General features: G+C 38.4%; 1 protein-coding gene across 16 annotated transcripts in view; it reads left to right on the plus strand.

Annotated features, from left to right (window-relative positions):
- The window catches only part of PARD3 (par-3 family cell polarity regulator), a 450,732-nt gene that overhangs the window by 160,085 nt on the left and 270,862 nt on the right, over window positions 1-19,785 (plus strand). For all 16 annotated transcript variants that reach the window (XM_051609203.1, XM_051609204.1, XM_051609205.1 and 13 more), the window contains exon 4: window positions 14,088-14,266. In XM_051609203.1, the coding sequence (XP_051465163.1) occupies window positions 14,088-14,266 (179 nt within the window). The remainder of the gene's footprint in view (window positions 1-14,087; window positions 14,267-19,785) is intronic.

Genomic DNA, 19,785 nt, shown 5'->3' on the forward strand with positions numbered 1-19,785 from the left:
GTAAATTAAGCTTCTATTTCTGTAGTCATCTCCAGGAGAGTCCCACAAGAATGAATTTCAAAAACTGTGATGTCCAGGTCTTCCCTTTTCCTCTGCTGTAAAATGAACAGGGAAACAAAATTGTTAAACCCCCGCAAGGAATGGAGTTGTGAAGTGCCATTTACTGAAAAGGTGGTTTTCTGTGTTCTGTCTGTGTCACAGGACTCCCTAAATTATGGAACGTATACAGGGACAAGAGTTGCAAACCTTCTGTGCTCAGAAAGGGGTGTGCCGAGGTACTGTTTAATGGGGATGTCTGTGGCAGTGTGATTCAGTGACGTCCTCAGATTCGTTATGTAGCTGCCTATGGGTTGTGGATCTGCAGAGCAGCAACATCTATGTCTCTCAGTCACTGTCCCTCCTGGCTTTAGTAAGCCAAAGAGACCTGGTGTCCCAATGCTTGTGCCAACCAGGAATGAGGAGTGTGGACATCTGAATGAATGCTGTCTTAGGTGGTTTTGGCTTCTGCTTCTCTTAGTGTAGCTGCTTCCCAGCCCTGCTGAAGTACTGCTTGCTGATGAAGAGGAGCAGCAAAGCTCAAAGTTCTTTTCTCTCCAGTGGTGTGGAAGCAGCAAAAATGACTAAACTTGAGCAGTGCTTTTAGTTGACTAGTCATATTTGAGACAGCCCAATTGCTTTTGAGGAAGGTGTAAGCAACCTTGCTTTACGCAATTGGTTTTGGTCATATCAGAAAAAGCAAACGTGTTTGGTTTATTTTAATATATCCTACATTAGAATGACCACAATAATCACATACAAAGTACAGTGATGCTTAGATTTCAAGAACCAATAAAACCAGGGGGTAGTGATTGAGGGGTGCTTGATGCTGAGCGTGGAACAGGGAGTAGCCCAACCTGCTCTCCTCTTGAGGAACAATGTGTTTTGTAAGACCTGTGACCAAGAGTTGTTCCTCCTCAAGTGCCCTTTCCTCTTGCTGGCTTTTGCTTGATGAAGAAGAGCTCCTTTCTTAGAATGTTCTGTTGTGGAGAGGAAGTGACACCTTCTGTTAAGATTCAGACTTGATTTCCCATGTGTGCTTTGACTTGGGTCCCTTAAACTTTCTGAGGAGGTCTGCATTTTGCATATGTGTTGCATGACAAATAAGTTTTCTCTGCTCCTAAGTTTGAACTTTGAGATTAAGGGAAAGGGTGTTAAATGTCCTTTGGAAGTACTTTTGAATGCTTTAAAAATACATAAATCAAAATATCATCTGAGACACAAAAGTGAACTATGTAATGAATTAATAGCTTTTAAAATAGTTTTACAAATTCCAGAGAAGAAACAAAATATAATGAATTTGTTCTCAGAAAGCTGTTTAGTTTCAGAAACATTTAAGAATATTTTTAGTGTTTATGTGAATGACGTGGAAGATAAAGTTTCAGTTTCTGTACAGACAGGATCCCAACTAAAACTAATGCCTGTGTGTATGGATGCAAATTTACTTTTGTTCTGGGGTGACCTGAGAAAAAAATCTGTATGAGGGTCCTCTGTTTTAAATAGCTGTAGTAATTTGTAGTAATGTGTAAGTATCTTAGGTATGTTTTAATGTGGTAGATTTTTGACATCTCATATGAAATAATAAATACACTAGTTACCATATAGTTGTTAAAATACTCTGCTTTCAGCGATTACATAAACATAGCTAACTGTAACAATAATAAGTTATTTTTCTGCTCTCTTACTTTACATGAAATTTAAGATAGCTACTGCTATTAATCAGTAAAGTAGTTTTTAGTCAGAAGCACTGTTTGTAATGTAAAAATGTGTAATTTGGAAAAATATGTATAAGCAATTTCTTAGAGTTAACTTTCAGATTTTGAAGAAGCACTTAAAAAATAGAGGTGGTTTCCTGCTGGAAGTTTATTGACTGCTTGATGCACACTACAGAGAAGATAAGCTGTGAGAGCCGGTGGATGTTCTACTTGTCGTTGTTTGTACATCTTCCCCATGTTTAATCTGTGAATGTCCAGGTGCTATGTACAAGTCTTACAGGGATTCATGGATTGAAAAATCAATATGTTAGGGAGGTCTTGATATCAGAAAGCTTTCTAAATTGTAATGGAATATAAAAAAATTATTATACTAAGACTAGTTCCCAAAAAAACCTTTGCTCTCAGGTGGGTTAAAGAAATAACTCCATCAGTACAGGAGTTGGCTTTCTTCTGTGGCTTTCTTTTAGTCTCTATGTAAGATAAATTTCTTCCTTCTGAGGAGTGAATGATACTTGAACTTCATTTCACAGAGCCTTTGTGGAGAACTTGTTAAAAAATATAATTAGAGTGAATTTTATTTTTGGTTGCAGCAGCAGCATCTTACAGATATACCAGCTACAAGGTGGGTAGGCGAAGTCTGTGGATGCTGGGGATTGGTTGCCATAGTGCTCTTACAGCTGTCCTTTACATCTTGACTGTGGCATCAAAATGCAGTTTGGGCACTCATCCAGGAATGTATCTCTTCCTTTGCATCTCCATGTTGACTGTTGAATGGGTAGTGACCCTTCCATGTTCCTGTTTTACTCCTGGATATGTTTTCTCATTAACTGAGGGTGTTAGCCTTGATGCAGGGCTGTGTCTGAGCATGCGGGCTGTAACCATCAGCCCACATGCAGGCACCCCTGGCCACAGCCTCACATGGACTAGAGGAACTGTAGTTCCTTTGTTCCTCTGGTTTCTCTTCTGTCTGTCTTCTGTAGACATTTTGCCAGCTTATTCTTTTTCTGCAGGGAGACCTCGGGGAGTACAAGGTGTATGTAGTAGTAGCATGAGGCACTTAACTGAGTTCAGGTGCAGTAGGACACACTCAGTTGTCATCGGAGTTGTAACAGCATTTTTCTTCTACTCTGTGGAGAATGCAATCTGTTGGAATGGCTTTGCAGACTGCTCTTGTTCAACAGACTACTTGCAGGGCTTTTCCTTGATATCCTGTCTTTGGTTATGGATTTTCCTTTGAATCTGTTGAAATTCCTCTTGTTCAATCAGTAGCCTCCAATACTTCGTACTAACTCAAGAGGACCAAGTAGTGTACACTGTTTGTCCCCACTTTTTCTTGTTTAAGTGTATCAATACTCTTTCGGCTGCAGAACAGCAAATACTTTATCAACTTCCTTTGAAGAATGAAACAGAATGAAAATGCCTTAATATATACAAAAGTAAGAATGATAATGAGAATAATAATAATAATTTTGTAAAATAAAATGTGTCTACCTCATGTTCCATTTATGTGTGCAGATACTTCAAGTTGTTGCGCATTCAAGGAGGGGGAGGCTTCTGGTATGGAGACAATATTGAAAGTTAGCTGCTGGGAACCTGACAAATTCTGGCACAAAGTATATAGCATAGTATTTCAGTAAATATCTTCTGTTAGTTCTGGCTAAAGCTGTTTCTCCGCTAAGAAAGATGATCTTCATCTGTGGGCTAGAACCAATCACAAATTATAATGAAAACTGGCAACTGCAAGCATGATAAGTCATTGATCCAAAAACTCATGAACTGTCTTTCATGTAGTGAGACTTAATTTGGAACTTCAAATGGGATCCTTTCTATTAGCTTGCTCTTGGTTTTGAACTTTCAGGAATAATTTTTTACTTCCATCAGCCTTTGCAATGTGATATTAAAAAAAAAAAAAAAAAAGAAGTGAAAAGTATGTAATGAAACAGGCAGTGTAACTGCATGTTTCCAGAGTTGTAAAGGGGAGGAGAGGAAAAAAAAAAAAAAAAGGAGAACAAGAAAAGAAGGAAAAAAAGAAAAGAAAGATATTGTCAAAGTTTCTCCAAGGTGCAGGAAATGTTCTGCATTTCCAGAAGAGAACAATCTGGTCTCCCTGTTGTAAGGGACAATTTAAAGTACATGTAAACATAGACAGGAATGCTGAACTTTGCACATGGTTCAAGAAGCACCTAGGTCTCCTAATGCTCATTAGGTATGGTTTAAAAAAGAAGAGTATATACTTTGATATTATAATATACTTCTAGTAAAGAAGAATGAAAGATATCTGTTGGTCTTTCACTTCTTGGAGAGCAGCAGGTGTTCTGTTTTATTGTCCCACTGTGGGCATTTTTGGAAAAATTTCACTAATAACTTCCAGTGTTGTCTAACTTGCCTTACTCCCTATTTGGCTACTGGGAACACTGGAGTTTTCTGAAGAAAGTGATCTTTAACCTTGAGAATTAATGAGAAGATTTCAGCATGTTGTGTTGATAGCTGGAGCTTCTTATTCCCCATTCATGTAATTGGAAACAGCTTGTTTGGATGCTGTTAGGTTTGTGTAGTCTCCAAACTTCGCAGCCTCCCAGACCATTCTGTGACTGACCCCAGATGAAGGGTCAGGCACAGCATCACAACTTCTTGCAGAGAGCTCCACTGTCTGCTCTCCCATGTCACAGGCATGGCAGCTCTGCTGCCTTGCATCCCCTGTGGATGAGAACGGTTGGTGGTGCTCTGTGCTCTACCTTTGGGCTGTATTAATCCCTGCGTGCAGAAGAGCCTTCTGCCAAAAATTGTCTATCTGATCACATGGCGTGGCATGACATGGCATTTTCCTAGTTCTGCTTGAGATCTTTTACTCTTCTTGGTCATCAGTGGCAGATATGAGTTCAGCAAAGCACCAACTTGCAGAGATTTGGTAACACTTTAAATGAAAGTGTGTTTCAGAAATGTACCAACATGGTTCTAATAACCCTAGTAAATGTTTCTGTCATCGAAACAAGAACAAGTGCCATTAAAATTGCAGAAGCTGTTAGTAATTTTTAATAGTCGTTCCAGACTATGTTTATCTTATTATAACTGTTAGTTGTAATTTTTTTTTGCCATGTTGGAAACTTGTTAGTATGCAGTAGAAGCTTTTCCTTCCCCCACGTTCTTTTTTTCCTTAAGATTTCTGCATATAGCTGTGAAATTGCATGCACAAATAATTTCTGACCAAAAAAACTCTAACCCTGTGAATGACTGTAGCCAGGTTTTCTTGATTATCATAACTATTATGCATAAGTTAAAATTCTGTCTAAATAATTTCTATAATGAAGCTATGTGGATTTTGAGTAATGCAGGTTCAGATCCACCTCCAGGTCCTAATATTCCAAAATTACTGCCTTGTCCAACCTGACAGTAGCCTGTGAGCTGGATGAATGTGGTAATTTTCATCTCGCAGGAAAAACCCAGGTGGGTACTTGATGATTCCTGTACTTCTCTGCAGTGGAGCAAAGCTGGGGCTGACCATGCTTGCTGGAGCCTGCTGGGAGAAGAGGCCAGGTGTCAGTGCCTGCTCCATGTTGAGGAGGTACAGAATGTGGAGGTGTGCCAGATTAGCAACCAAGCACTTTCAAAGATTAAGTTTTCATCTGATGGCTAGCAAGGAAATACCTCTTCCCTCACTGTTTCAAATATAAATGGGGGTAAACAATCATCATACATAACTTGTTCACATAGTTAAGATACTAGTAGCATCCCACTGCTGCCAGTTATTTACCGTACCCTTTCTGAACACTGGACTATTTGGTGATGGTCCCCTTGTGATGTCTCTACTAATTGAGAAGTTTGGTTGTTTTTCCCCTTTCTAAGCCCCAGCAGAAATGCCAGGTTTTCATGTCCTGGCCAGTGGGTAGTTTCCTTTGCTGGGCAGGAGCTGCTGAGGTGATGCTGATGGGCAGCACAGGGGCTGGTGCGGCGTCAATTAATGTGAAAAGTCAATTAATGCCATAATTCATGAGACAGTGGTTGCAGCATTAGGTTCTGATGGAGAGTAGGGAAGGAGAGAGATTCCTGTACCAGCTTTGTAAGGACTCCTGTAACAACAAATCCCTGGCTAATTACACACATACCTGCTGAATTGCAGTTCAGGATGTTTAACTCTTTGGTATCTGGATGTGATCCAGAAAGGAATTTCCAGTTCACATATGGGCTGATGAAGTGATGCACGAGGCTGTGTCAGCAACAGATGTTGATAGAAAGTAGATTCTAGTATATTCAGAAATGCTTATAGACTGATAAGTAGTTCTGAACCCCTCATGTCTGGTACTGCAGAGTAATGGCACTTTTACCCACCCCTTTTTCTCCTCTAAAGGCACAGTGATGGCCTGGGGACGATAAGGGTATCATGACATTGGCAACCACAGCAGGTTTTCATCAGCTGAAACTCACTAATGAAAGAACCATATCATGTATTATACACAGTATATCATTCCTGGTTCTTCCCAATGGACCTCTTAAAGTTACAGTCTAAATCTTATTGTTCCACCTCTGTTTCTTCCCTTTTGTCTGGGAAAAAGTTGCAGACTTCTTCTTTGAAGTGAACCTTTCTGAGCCTACCCAAAGCATTTAGACCATGAATAATTTACAGGCTTCACATTGTTTCATTGTATTCACTAACAGGAGCAATTTTACCATTCAGTTTTAGGGGATTTTAAAAAGTTGTAGAAAGAAAAATACCTGCCAGCTTCCCTCCTATGTCTCAGAAGGTGAAGCTTTATCAATTCAAAGCAGCTAGGATTCTGCTCCTGTCACTGCAAACCCTTGTCTGGTCTGCAAAATGACTGGTTAATGCAGATAGAAAATACATTGTCTTTATTTTAATATAACTAAATATAAATTAGAGTCTTATTAGCAAGGTATGATCTTTGATATAAGCAGAAGACTTCAGCAGTAGGAAAGTTGATGATGCTTCTACTGTCACACAAGTGTTTGATGAAGTAATGAGTGGAATACTATTTTGCAAAATAATTGTAACATCTGGGGGACTAGAAGTGCATTTTTCCTAGATTTGTAGCAATAGTGTGAAAGTAGGTAGGGAGGTATCTTAGCATGTTGTAAGGTAATCCATGAAGAATGTACCCAAAGAATTGAGACTGCAGCTCATTAAAGCATACTGAAGCATAATTTTTTGACAGATACGAGTAGAACATTTGTAAGATCTGACATTTTTTGTCTTTTCTTTTGGCATGCAGAGATATCTGCATTTTAGAAAAAAGCCCAGAGAAAAGAGATAGAAAGGGTGTGGGTAATTAAATTTTAATTTTGGTTTTAAAGATCTTTCTCTAATTAGCTTTAAAAGTCAGTGTCTAAGTAAAATGAGTTTCAAGGTGCAATCATCTTTTTCCTCCTGGATCTCAGTATTCAAGAGTAAGAAGAAAGACTATTAGAGAAATAGAAGGAAGATTGTTATTTAAAGACCTTTCAAGATAAGGATATAACATTACCTCATTATTAAAATATAACTGTGTCAGGTTGATGTTTTCTTATTTTTGAATTTCAAAGTCATTGAGCAGTCATGGTTGGGAAAATGGAAAACTTAGATTCTAGTAAAAGAAATGGAAAATGATACTAACAAGGTAAGGATTTTTCTTCTTTCTTTCGCTTCATAGTAAGATTGGTTTTGGTGGCTTGGTTGCGTTCTTTTGACTGCTATCCATTCTTCCAGAGGTGGTCTTTTCTATGAGTAATTTTTGATCTTAGGCATGCTAATATAATGCCTTCTATTTCTTAAAAGTATGCTAGCATGCAGTGGGGTTTTTGTTTGTACATTTTAGACATCCAGTTGTATCTTGTCTTAAACTTATATGCTGGTTAGGGACAAAAGGATACCTGTCAGATTTTGCAGGCTGAATATAAGAGTCCCATGACCTGCCTCATTCATCTGCCGTCTGCTAGACCATGTCATCCTTTTTGAGTGTTGTGGTAGGGCCTCTGCTCCTGATGTGGCTGCATGCCAGCGCTCTAACTGCATGGGGCAGTGGTATGAGGAGAATGAAATAGCTGTGATTTGTCATGATTTTTATGTGCAAATGCTTATAAATGTGCCATTTTAAAGCTAAAGAAATAAGAAAGCCAAGAACAGTATTTGATAACATTGAAAATATGTCTGTGGTGAAGTACATAAGTTGTTTTTTAAAGATAAAGAGCTAGAAGAAGAACTGAAAACAGTTGGGTTTTTCATGAAGTAGTTATAAATATGTGGAGTTGTGTGCAGTTAACAGTGATTTTTCTGTACGAGGAATGACAGCCATGTTACTCAATCAAGAGTTCTGAATGAAGAGAAATTAATTTTAGAAGTTAACATATTAAGCATAAACGTAATTTTGAGTAGAGAGATGCTGATTATCTAAGCTATGGGATCTTTAGCTTTCTTGTAATTCTGAAAGGGAGAGCCGTGAATAGTTTGTATTTGTAGGTGAATGATGCACAATTGATAAAATATTTGTAAATGTTAAGGCATTTGATAGAAATTTAGGTGTGTTGGAAATTCTAAATTACTGTGAACATAAAAACTTCAGTACTGTACAGCATACAGCTCTGGAGCCCTCAGCACAGGAAACATACCGAGCTGTTGGAAAGGGTCATCACAAAGATGATGAAACGGCTGGAGCACCTCTGCTATGAAGACAGGCTGAGAGAGTTGGGGCTGTTCAGCCTGGAGAAGAGAAGGCTTTGGGGAGACCTTATAGCAGCCTTCCAGTAGCTGAAGGGGCTACAGGAAAGCTGTGAAGGTGTGTTTCACCAGAGAAGGTAGTGACGGGAGATGGGGTAATGGTTTTAAACTGAATGAGAGTGGATTTAGGTTAGACATCAGGGAGAAATTCTTCATCATGAGGGTAGTAAAGCACTGGAATAGGTTGCCTAGGGAGGTTGTGGAAGCCTCCTCCCTGCAGGTGTTCAAAACCAGGTTGGATGAGGGTTTGTGCAATCTGGTCTAGTGTGAGGTGTCCTTGCTTATTGCAGGGGGGTTGGAACCTGGTGATCTTTAAGGTCCCTTTCAGTCTTAAGCATTCTATGGTTTTGTGAGTATGGTTTGAAAATCAGTGTAGAGATCTTTAAAAGTTGGGGGCTGGTGTAGGGTACTGTTTGCCTTCTTGGCCACCTGGGCACACTGCTGGCTCATATTCAGCTGGCTGTTCATCAACACTCCCAGGTCTCTTTCTTCCAAGTAGCTTTCCAGCCACTCTTCCCCAAGCCTGTAGCAATGCGTAGGATTGTTGTGGCCCAAGTGCAGTGCGTGGCACTTGGCCTTGTTGAACCCCATGTGATTTGCCTCAGCCCATTGATCCAGCCTATGATTTGAGTGATATGATGAGCAATCCTGGACTGCATCAGGAATAGTGTGACCAGCAGGAGCACGGATGTGATCTTGCCCCTCTACTTGGCCTTGGTGAGGCCACACCTTGAATATTATGTACAGTTTTGGGCACCACAGTATAAGAAGGACGTTGAGGTGCTGGAGAGGATGCAGAGAAGGGCAACTAGGCTGAGTAGGGGTCTGGACAACTGGCCTTATAAGGAGAGGCTGAGGCAGCTGGGGCTGTTCAACATGGAGAAGAGGAGGCTGAGGGGAGACCTCATTGCCCACTGCAACTATCTGAAAGGAGGTTGTAGTGAGGCATGCGTTGGCCTCTTCTCCCTGGTGACCAGCAATAGGATGAGGAAATGTGGTCAAGCTGTGCCAGGGGAGGTTCAGGCTGGTTATTAGAAAGAATTTCTTCACAGAAAGGGTGGTGAGGCATTCAAACAGACTGCCCAGGGAGGTGGTGGAGGCATCATCCCTGGAGATGTTTAAAAAAGTGGTAGGCATGATAGGGGTTGTAGGGTGAATGGTTGGACTTGGTGATCTTGAAGGTCTTTTCCAACCTTGCCGATTCTATGATTCTGTGGATGGGTGACACAAGTAGTCTCTGTCTCCCATTCTCAGACCAGGTTTTTGGTGTTGAGGTAGGCTCTCTGTAAATATTGTGTGTACAACACTCCTCACCGTATATATGTATCTAGAGACTCAAGACATTTTGAGCAACTTCAGTGTTGGAAGCTCTCCTTTCCCAAAGAGATTTTTTGTTTTATTGAATCATCATTTTCTCAGAGTAGACTCTTGAGTGTAAAGGCCGGGGAGAGTCCTGTTCAGATCTACCTATCGGTCATGGACTTAATGTCTGCATGAGGTGGCCAGAAATAACCAGAAGATAATTTTTAATTTCTGTGCCTTAAATTCTCTGCACACCAAACTGTGCCATCTGCCAGAGGCACTGAGGAGCTGAAATGTCAGTTGAAATCTTCCAAGTACAATTGTCTTGGCTATGCTATATAAATACGTGTGTGTATTTTTCTCGTCATGCCCTCCACACTGACATCTGAGAGGAAATTGGTATGGGAAGGTATAAATTAGCTCTGCTCTGAGCCTGCCACCCTTTGTGCTGAATGCCTGCATGCAGGACGATGTATTCAGCTTTATGGATGAAATTTGCCAGATCCTCAAATGCTTTTGCTCGTGAGCATATTTGAAAATCAGAGAAGGTGATGACCCTTTTAAAATAAAAATGGAATTGCTGGCAGGAAGGAAAGGTACAACTCTGTGTTCTTAACATTTAAAGAAGGTTATAAAATGTATATTGGCTGTTTTTATAATTTATAGTGAAGCTGCTGTTGCTTTTAATAAAATGAGACTTCCAGTCAGAGTTTCATGATTATGAATGTGAGCATTTTGTTATCCAGCTTGGATTTATCCTACAAATAACCATTTTCTGGCAGAACTGTGGCTATATACATAACTTAATGGGATTCTCTATCACACATAATTCTTTCTGAAGTTGTAGTGCTGGACCCATTGCTGAATACTTTTGAGTCCTTGAATGTGGCTCAAGAACTGAGTTAGTGGTAACTTTCATGATTTTTAATTTAATTTCTCCTTAATTCTCAGACTTTTAAAACTTCCTGTAATTCTTTATTAGATTTACCATTTCAAGTGCTTATTTAAAAGGCACCTTAGCTGCAGAAGCAAATCAATATTTACAGTGCATTAGTGCCACAGAGAATTTGAAGCCTTGTGATTAGAGTTCATTGCTGTTTTTTCCACTCTTCAAAGAAACCACAGACTTCAAACGGTATCAGCCATCATCCTGGAATCAGTGACATTGCATCAGTCCCATGCGTACTTCATCTTGTGGTTTAATTATTAAATTCCTTTCCTTTGATTTTCCTTTTTAATATTTTAAAGTATATTCTCTTCAAATCTATAAATTCAGATAAACAAGAAGATTGTGATCAACAATATATTGGTAGAAAAATCTGTTCAATATATCAAAATTGAGTTAGAATGGTGGTCTCTCAGTATAGAACTGGACACAAGAATGCAGGAGATTGTATTTACAGCTTGTGGGTAATATAGTGTGAGTAAGATTTAATTCTTGGATTAATGCCTGGAGCAGTATTGACCAATGCCAGGCAGTATACACTAGAGCTAGCTCTACGTGCATGTCCCGTTCCATTAATAAAAAAAAAATGTTCTGTTCCATCAATAAAAAAAACCCCGAACATATGTTTAGATTTCTGCTTTAACTGGGTTATACATAGATCCAACACACATGAATTATTGTCTTTTATAATTCACTTTATTTTGAAATTTGGATAATAATACAAATCACTTTCTTTATGTATTGAACCGTTTTCATAAGGAGAGACTAGAATTGATCTCATTGTATCTCTGTATTGACAGAATAGCTTTTCTTTTCCCCCTAAAGATTTGGAGAAGTGTTCAGTAAATGTCTGAAAATACCTCAATATTTAACCTTACTAAAATAAAATGGGTTATATTAAAGCTGGCTCAGTAGCAAATGGACTTTGTAGAGAGATTTCTTGCATTAATATTTTCTCTGGAGCATATTTTGGAATTCCGTTGCATAATTATCTTCCTGTATTGTGAAAAGTCTTTACTACTTACCATGGTGCAAACTGTCAGGTTTTCACTACAAAGCAAAAGGCAAGGCAATGATAATGGCTCACTCCTTTCCAGAAGTGCTGACTTGAGTTCCAGTTTCTTTCTTTCTTTCTCTGTTGGCAGTTTGGCTTCTCTGCTCACAGAAGTTCAACCAACTGAACTTTTGTTTTGTCAAGCAATTTGAAGAAAAAGTGTAAAAATACAAGAACATTTTGCTATCGCCGTGCTTATATATAGATGTATGAGCATAAGGAGCAAGTGAACTCATGTTTGAAAATTGTAATTCTCTGTTGTAGGATGGGTAGCTAAGGCAAACAGGATAATGTGCACGGGCTGCTGCTTGGAACAAATATAGATTAGTATTTTTCTTAAGTGGCACTACATACTACAAAGCCACTCTCTTGCTCAGGCTAATCTAATAAATGAGAGTGTATGTTGAGGGCTGTGCCAGCAGCATGGACACTGCAGTTAATGGGTCCCTTCATTAGGTGCTGTGGGGCCATGGCTGGGACTGCAGCTGGGCCACTTTTATTAGAGAGATCTCTTGCATTTGATAGTGTACTTCTATTATGTTTGCCATCTAGGGGGAAATGAGAGACTTTACCTATAGCTGCTTCTTGAAACTTGAAGTAGTTGAAGACAAGGCAATCAAAGAAAACTTCTTCATTATGAGTACATACTTAGTAAATCGAAATATAGTTGACTCAGACCATAAATACTGTGCTGCATAATTAAAGTGATCTTTCCTGATTACTTCTATTTCTTTTATACACACATATATGTGTATATACATATGTATATGTATAAATGTGTATATGTATAAAAGAAAATATTTGCTGGAAATTAACTCTTGTGAATATCTTTGTTATGAAAATAAAAAAAAAAAATCAAAGGAAAGATAAATATACAACAACTGTGGGGAGAAAACCATTAATTAATTCTTTGTTATTCTTGTTTACCAGAATAAACATGAGGTAGAGTGACTGTTTTGGTGTAGCTCTTATGCAGAATTCAGCAGCACAAGTCCTAGTTCTCACACATTTTCTTGGAGTGTCATGACTTACTGTATTTCTCAGTGTTTTTATAATGCCATGCAAAATAAGTTTTTTTTTCTTCCTAATTTTAATATTGTTATATGTAGCATTAATATAAAGATATCATAAAGCTTAAGAGTAGTCATTTAATAAGCTCCTGTTGTATTTTCTTGCTAGTGTTGCGAAACAGAACTATTTCATAAAGGCATTAAAATATAGCCCTGGTTTTCATTCTCAGCTGTTGTCCAGTGTGCCTTTCCCACTGATTCTGCTCCTTAGATGCCATAGCTTGCACCTTTTCATTTCCCACTTTGCATTCAAGGTTCCCAGTGCAGCAGTAAAGAGAAGTACAACTGGTAAATCACATCCCCTCCATTCTGATGCTGGGTGGGAGAGTGCTAAGAGGTCACAAATACAGGCAGTGAAACTTCTGTTTGAACAAGGAGACGATAGATGTGTGGATCTTTCTTGTAGGATAATAAATGAAATTGGAAAAAATTAAACTGTATTTCAAAATAAACTAACTTTAATGTGCCATCAAAGTTTCCAGAATGGATTTGACCTCTACATCTATTTAAAAAAACCTATCTCTTTCCAATCAGTCTACCTGCCTGCTGCATTGTTTATTACTAATGTAATATTCCTCTCCTGTTAGTCATTCTAGCCGGAAGGCTAAGGGAATCAGGGTAAATCAGCACAAATCTTGTTTCAGCTGTCAGGAAGAGGCAAAGAAAGAATGCAGAATAGAAAACAGTCACTTCCATAAGTTTTGAGAAAGAAATTGAGGGTATATTTTAGAAGGTTGGGAGGTCACCTTTCACTGCAGAGAGGTTGGTATGCAGCTTCTTGCAAGCATGTTGTACTGGCAGTGCCCATGCTGCAGCTGTGGCAATGGGGTAGGGGTCACATCATCTTATTCCACCCCTTATCAGCAGCCTATTCAACTTAGGCCTTTGACTACTAGCTCTTTAAAATACCTATAAGTCCTCATGTCTCTTAATTGTTCAAGCCCATGCTGTTTTTTATTTTACACAACAACTGACGGATAGTAGTATTGCTATTTGTACATATAAAGCCACGAGCTGTGCTAGGTTCAAAGAGTTTGCTTTTGCCCTCATTTTCTTCTCGTGTGGCCAAGCAGCAAGGCTGTGGTTTTGAAGAAACAGACCTTGTCCTTGATGAACTGTGCCGAGGTCAATATCTCCTTACTCTGTGAAACCACATTTGGTGAAAACCACCCATCTAGAGCTTGAAAAAATATTTTTCCTATGTGAAAAACATTATAAATCTAGTCAGTGTTTATTTACTGTCTGTTTTATTCTTCAGATATGCCTCTTCATGTCCGACGTAGTAGTGACCCTGCACTGATTGGCCTCTCAACCTCTGTAAGTGACACAAATTTTTCTTCAGAAGAGCCTTCACGGAAAAACCCTACAAGGTGGTCCACAACAGCAGGCTTTCTCAAGCAGAACACCCCTGGCGTACCCAGTGCTCATGAAAGAAAGGTATATTTCTTTTCTCCTCTTTATTCACTAACTAACAAATGTGCATGAATCTTGAATTTTTTTTTGTCCTTCTCTTACCTGCTCCTAGTTCAAAGTTGTGTTTTCTGACCTAGTCCAGCAAACCCTATCATCAGTAGAGGAGTGTGACACGTGTGTCCTGCCCTTCAGATATGGTTGGTGATGCCCACAGCACTGGCTCTAAAAACCTGGGTTTTGCCATTAACTGTAGTTAAAGCTGTGATCACTCACTGTTCTGCAAAGTAGGGCCTAAGTGCTGTCGTCTGTTTTGTTTGAATGCAAAAAGGCCATGTCTGTAATGGTTTTTACTGATCTCCATAGAAGTCCTAAAGTCAATGAATAGTCTGTGTGCCCACAGCTGGTCTGGTCAGTCTTTCTGACACAGCATTGCTAATTTTTACCTTCTGAGGCACCACTCGAGTAATAGAAAACACAAATTTCAAATGCTGTCTCTCCTTGATAACATTCTTAAAACTAAAACTGAAATGTGAAGTATTTTTTCCTTCAGTTTTTCAATATGATTCCAGTATCTCTACATGAATAGCATTATTAACTAGAAAAGTCAGCAGGAAGTTCTATTCTTCATGCATTATTGAAGAAAAAAAAAAGAAGGAAGAAATACTCCCTTTTGTTCAGCCCCAACATTGCCCATAATTATAATAGTAACTTGGAGACAAAAGGAAAATGTGTATTTTCCAATAGAAATGAGTAATTTTTTCGAGAAAGTAGCACTTTCAGTTACCATTCTAACTGCAGATCACAAAATCCCATGGGAAAATACACAGCTTTTATAGTTGTTTTGTTTTTGTTTTTTTGTTTTTTTTTTTCTTTGTTATTATTAATTCTGTGTAGTATAAATGCAAAGACTCTGCAGCCAGGACTCCCACACCCTGAGTAAAGAAGTGTTTACGTGCTGCTAATGAACTGAACTGTCTTCAGGGGGTTTTTGGTTATTTCAAAAACACCTGTAAAAGCACAGTTCTCATTGGCATTGAGGTCCACCTTGTTACAAAGGTGTCAGTTGAACTTGGTATTGTTTGGTCTCTGCTCAATCAGGATTTCAGGTAGGTAATGATATATTTTCTGTCACTTGTACTGGTATGGCACAGAAGTGCATGTTGTTTTGAAAAATATATTTTATACTCTTCTAATTTGGAGAAGAAAAATTATAATACAATCCATTTGAAGTGTTAACATTTTCAGTTATTTTTTCTGAAATCATAATGAGACTACACTTCATTCCTCCACAAGCATAGATATGGAGGGCCGTACATAACATAATCGTATTTCTTGAAGTGTCTGAACTTATCAGAGATTGGAGTGAATTGAACAACAGCTCATCTTTCACGCTAGTTTTCTTGCATCGTTAGTTTTTCAGCATGTACTTTTGATTTTTGTGAAAATATTTCATGGTGACCAAACTGGAAAGGAATGCATGTGATCTCATCTAGTGATGGGAAGCAAGGCACAAGAGAACATTAAATCAAGAAGATTGGAAAGAACTAATGTAGTTAGGTAGTACAATAGATGCTGATAATTTCTTTTACCTTTTTTGCACAATGCTTGAATAGAGCCGATCATTGAATGCACAGTTTTAAATAGCGAAGATGCAAGAAACATCTAGAATTGAATAATAATTGATTGTGCAAAATATGTTATGTATTAATCCCAAGTTCTTTTGCACTAGACTGTTTTCTTCTGTTTCCAACATGTTGATTTCTTCATGTAAGTCAAGATACTGTGGTGAATCCTGTTTTTCCTAGGAATGGACATGAAACATTCTTTTTTCCTTTCCCGGTATTAGAAACAGTTTCATTTCTGGTATTATTCTACAAGGTCCATTTCTGAAGTCTCTGTCATCAATCACTTAGCAAAGTATTAACACTGAATTTTTACAAATACATTTTGTTTATTTGAACTGCAGCAAGTCCTCACTACTTTCCTTACGCTAGGTTGTTTTCTTCAGCTACTCAGATAACAAAAAGAAATGGCTGTGCTTTGTTCCAGTCTGTTTTGTTGGTTATAGATGACAGACATTTCAAGCAAAGCAATGAGAACAATCTTAATTTTCTGCTCAGTGCATTGGGCTTGAACACCCATATATCTTTTGTGGGTGGTTGGCACTACGTAATGTTTTCACTGCAGTTCTCTCTCTTGACAGCACAAGAACATATGTTCTTGGGCTGAGATTTGCAGCACAGTTGTAGATTAGCTACTGCCCTAGCAGTATCTTGCAGAAACAAGAAAAGGGTTTCTGGGAGAGTTGCCAAAAGCTTCATCCACCTACTGACTCTTAAGAAGTGACATTACTTTCAACTCATCACCTTTAAAGAGAAAGAGTTGACAGGTAGAAACCCTGTCCAATTTTGGGGGGAATTAGCAGAGGGAGACTGTGTGTATCTGGCATAAGGGATTTGTTTCTTAGGGGCAAGTGAGAGAAGACTCCTTATTGGTGTTTGTTTCATTTTGGTTAAGAAGAATTTGGAATGGCAGGGAAATGGGCAGATGGCCAGGCTGAGATGAAATGAAGGGGTGGGAGTGCTGCCATGCACTGAAGGCTGTGAGGAGCCAGGACATATGCCAGTAGTTCTGGGCAAACAGAAAGGGAAAAGGGCATTGGGGAAGAGGAAAAATGTGAGATATTTGAAGGATCCTGTTGAAGAAACTGTAGTCTTACTTGTAGTTACAAGGGTAGATGAAGCAGATACCAGTTTCTCTGGTGTCCTTAGGGAGAGAATGACTAGAGAGGGACAGAGTTTTGTTTGGAGGGGCCTGATTAGGTCCTGCAAAGATGTGAATGTGTTGAACTTAAGATGCATTTCTACTACAATAAGTGGGATACTTTGGTATGAAACCCTTGCACTAAACTGGACTTATTCTCTGCTCCATTTTTCATATCACTTCATTGTAAAGAAACATCACATATATTGTCAGGATATCACAGTACAGTCTGTGTTTCCTTAGAATTGGAAACTCAATAATTTTTGGCTTCTGTGTTGTTCACCTCTAAGAGCAACTTGAAACAGGATGTTCTTTCTTCCAAAGTATGTATTTATTGGAAGAATTATAATTATTTATTAGTTATGTTATTGTAATGTTGGTAATGGTACTCAGCTAGGTAATTCCTGACCTTGTCCTGTATCCTTCCTGTGAGTGGTCTCAAGCACATGAGTAGGTCTTCTCATCTGTGCAGGTATTCACAAAGTTGGTTCATGATTATCAGCAGCTTTAGTAGGTAAATTCGCTTCTGAGGATTTTTTTTAGACTGAGTATCAAAACCATATTCAGACACTTTTTTGTGTGAGAGACGTATTGTATTACCTGGTGACTCACAGCTTGATTTAATCCTCTCTTCCTTGAGACATTCTAATGAAACAAGAAGTCTCTTAGTAAAAATGAAGTTTCACAGGCCTGCAGTAATACCTGATTTGCAAGCTGTAATTTTGTTTGAATTGTGTTGAACTCTACAGCTGAACAGATTGTATGCAGCTGAAGCATATCATGTGTGCACTTTTCCACTATAGTAAAATGTTTTTTTAATACTGTTGTTTTCTGAATAACTGTTAATTTGAATAACATTCTTAATAATTCAGTACCTAAGCCTGTTGGCTGTCCTAAATAAGTGTGAGCTGCTTTAATAAAAATCACATTTTATTTTTCCTTAGATGTTTGAATTACTGTATTGGAAGAATATAAATGCCACAACCAGATTATGTTGCATCTTGTAAGAACTGTGAAATAATTATCCCATATATTTTCAGTGTAGTTTTTAAAATTTGCATCTCCGTTTGTGGTGAGGAGTTTTGTATCATTACAAATTAGTTATCTGCTTTGATCTTGCTTCTCTGAAAGGCACAAGGCTTATCTAGTTAACCTGTCTTGCTCAATGCAGGGATGTACCATGGCTAACTGGTTTATGAAAAATTTCCCACTGTGACTTCATTGAATTTGATTCATATATTGTTGTATCAGAGATAACAGCATTGGTACAGCAGGAGGAAGTGAAAATGTGCAGGAAGGAGAAGAGCTCAAGAGAAAGCAAGGGAAAAAAAAAAAAAAAAAAGATTGTGTGTGGGCTCCTGTGCCTCACTCACTCCAGGATTCACCCAACTGAAGCAAAGCAAATGGCATGCAACCTGCTTGGTGGGGTGGATCAACAACAGCAAACACACAGCCAAGTGTACTTGGCATATAATTTTTAAAATATTTTTTTTCTTCTCTTTTTGCTTTTTCCATTTAGTCAACAGGCAAGTTTTTTTAATTGTTTCTTTTTAAATGGGTGTGCCCATATAAGTATTTTGAGGTTAAAAGTAGCCATGCCTTGTAGGAATAATTATTTTTAATGTGTCCTTTCTTCCTACTTGGAAACCTAATCTTTTTTAGGCTCTATAAACTGCAAAGGAAGAATTTGAAGCCATATTGGAGCAATCTAAGTCTCATCTAGTGTCAAATCCCTTATCTGTAAAGCATTGTTTCCCATGTCTCTTCCTGCAGGTATCTTTGCTGTTTCTGTGGGTTAAGAGTGATAAGTACAAGCTTTCAGATTGTTGGTTTGTAGGTTTTTTTTAATTTATGTGAAAGATGCAATGCTTTCTAATCCTCTTTGTAAACAGGAAAAAAAAAATATCTCTAATGTGGTATGTCTAGCATGCATGCATTATATGAAAAGCTTCAACAATAATGGTGTGTCAGTGCCAAAATCAGATTTAAAGTGAAAATTAGTTTCATTTAGCTCTGAGTCTTTTTAAATGCAGCTTCATGAAGTTTGCTTTATCACTGTCACCAAAAACATGGTATTTCAGTAGATTTTGACTATAATTCAGTGGATTAAAGAGCCCTGTATTAGAACTGTATGTGTTAGTGTCATTTTATAGCCAGGGAGTCTGAATTGCAGCATGTAGGTCAATTAAATTGAGTAGGGGAAGGCTGTGGACAAAGAGACTGGGCATCACTCTGGGAACAGGAGACTGAAGTGTTGCTGCTGCTTCTTGGGAGCCTTTGTCTCTGGTTTGTAGTCCTGCAGAGGGGAGGTAGCATGTACCAGATGAACAAAGTTGCTGAAGTGCTGTAATACAGCAGAATCAACTAAGGAGACATAAAGGTTAAATGCAAAGAGCCTGGCATCTCTGTCATTATAGACTTTCTGCTTTCAAAATAAAAATACAATGTTTTAAACAGAAGTTCTGAAGGATTTAATAGTGATGAATATTTCTTCACCCAGGTTTACTTGAGCAGAGCTTTTCCTTTCTTAGTGAGACAGCCATGATTTTTTGTCATTTCAGATGTGAATTTCACATAGGCTGAGAGGAAGGGAGAATTAGAGTCAGTTATCCAAAGATGATGAAATAGAGTGTTTTAATGTGGAAAATGTTGTTACAGGAGAGAGATTAATGGAAATTCAAAAACCAAGTAGCATCAGTTTTTTTACTTTGTGATAGTAATTCATTGCTAGCAGCTTGTCACGTGATGAAAAAATAGTTTAGAGGAATTGTGCAATACAA

The sequence above is a fragment of the Apus apus genome, chromosome 2 (assembly GCF_020740795.1).
Source record: "Apus apus isolate bApuApu2 chromosome 2, bApuApu2.pri.cur, whole genome shotgun sequence".
NCBI classification, from domain to species: Eukaryota; Metazoa; Chordata; class Aves; order Apodiformes; family Apodidae; genus Apus; species Apus apus.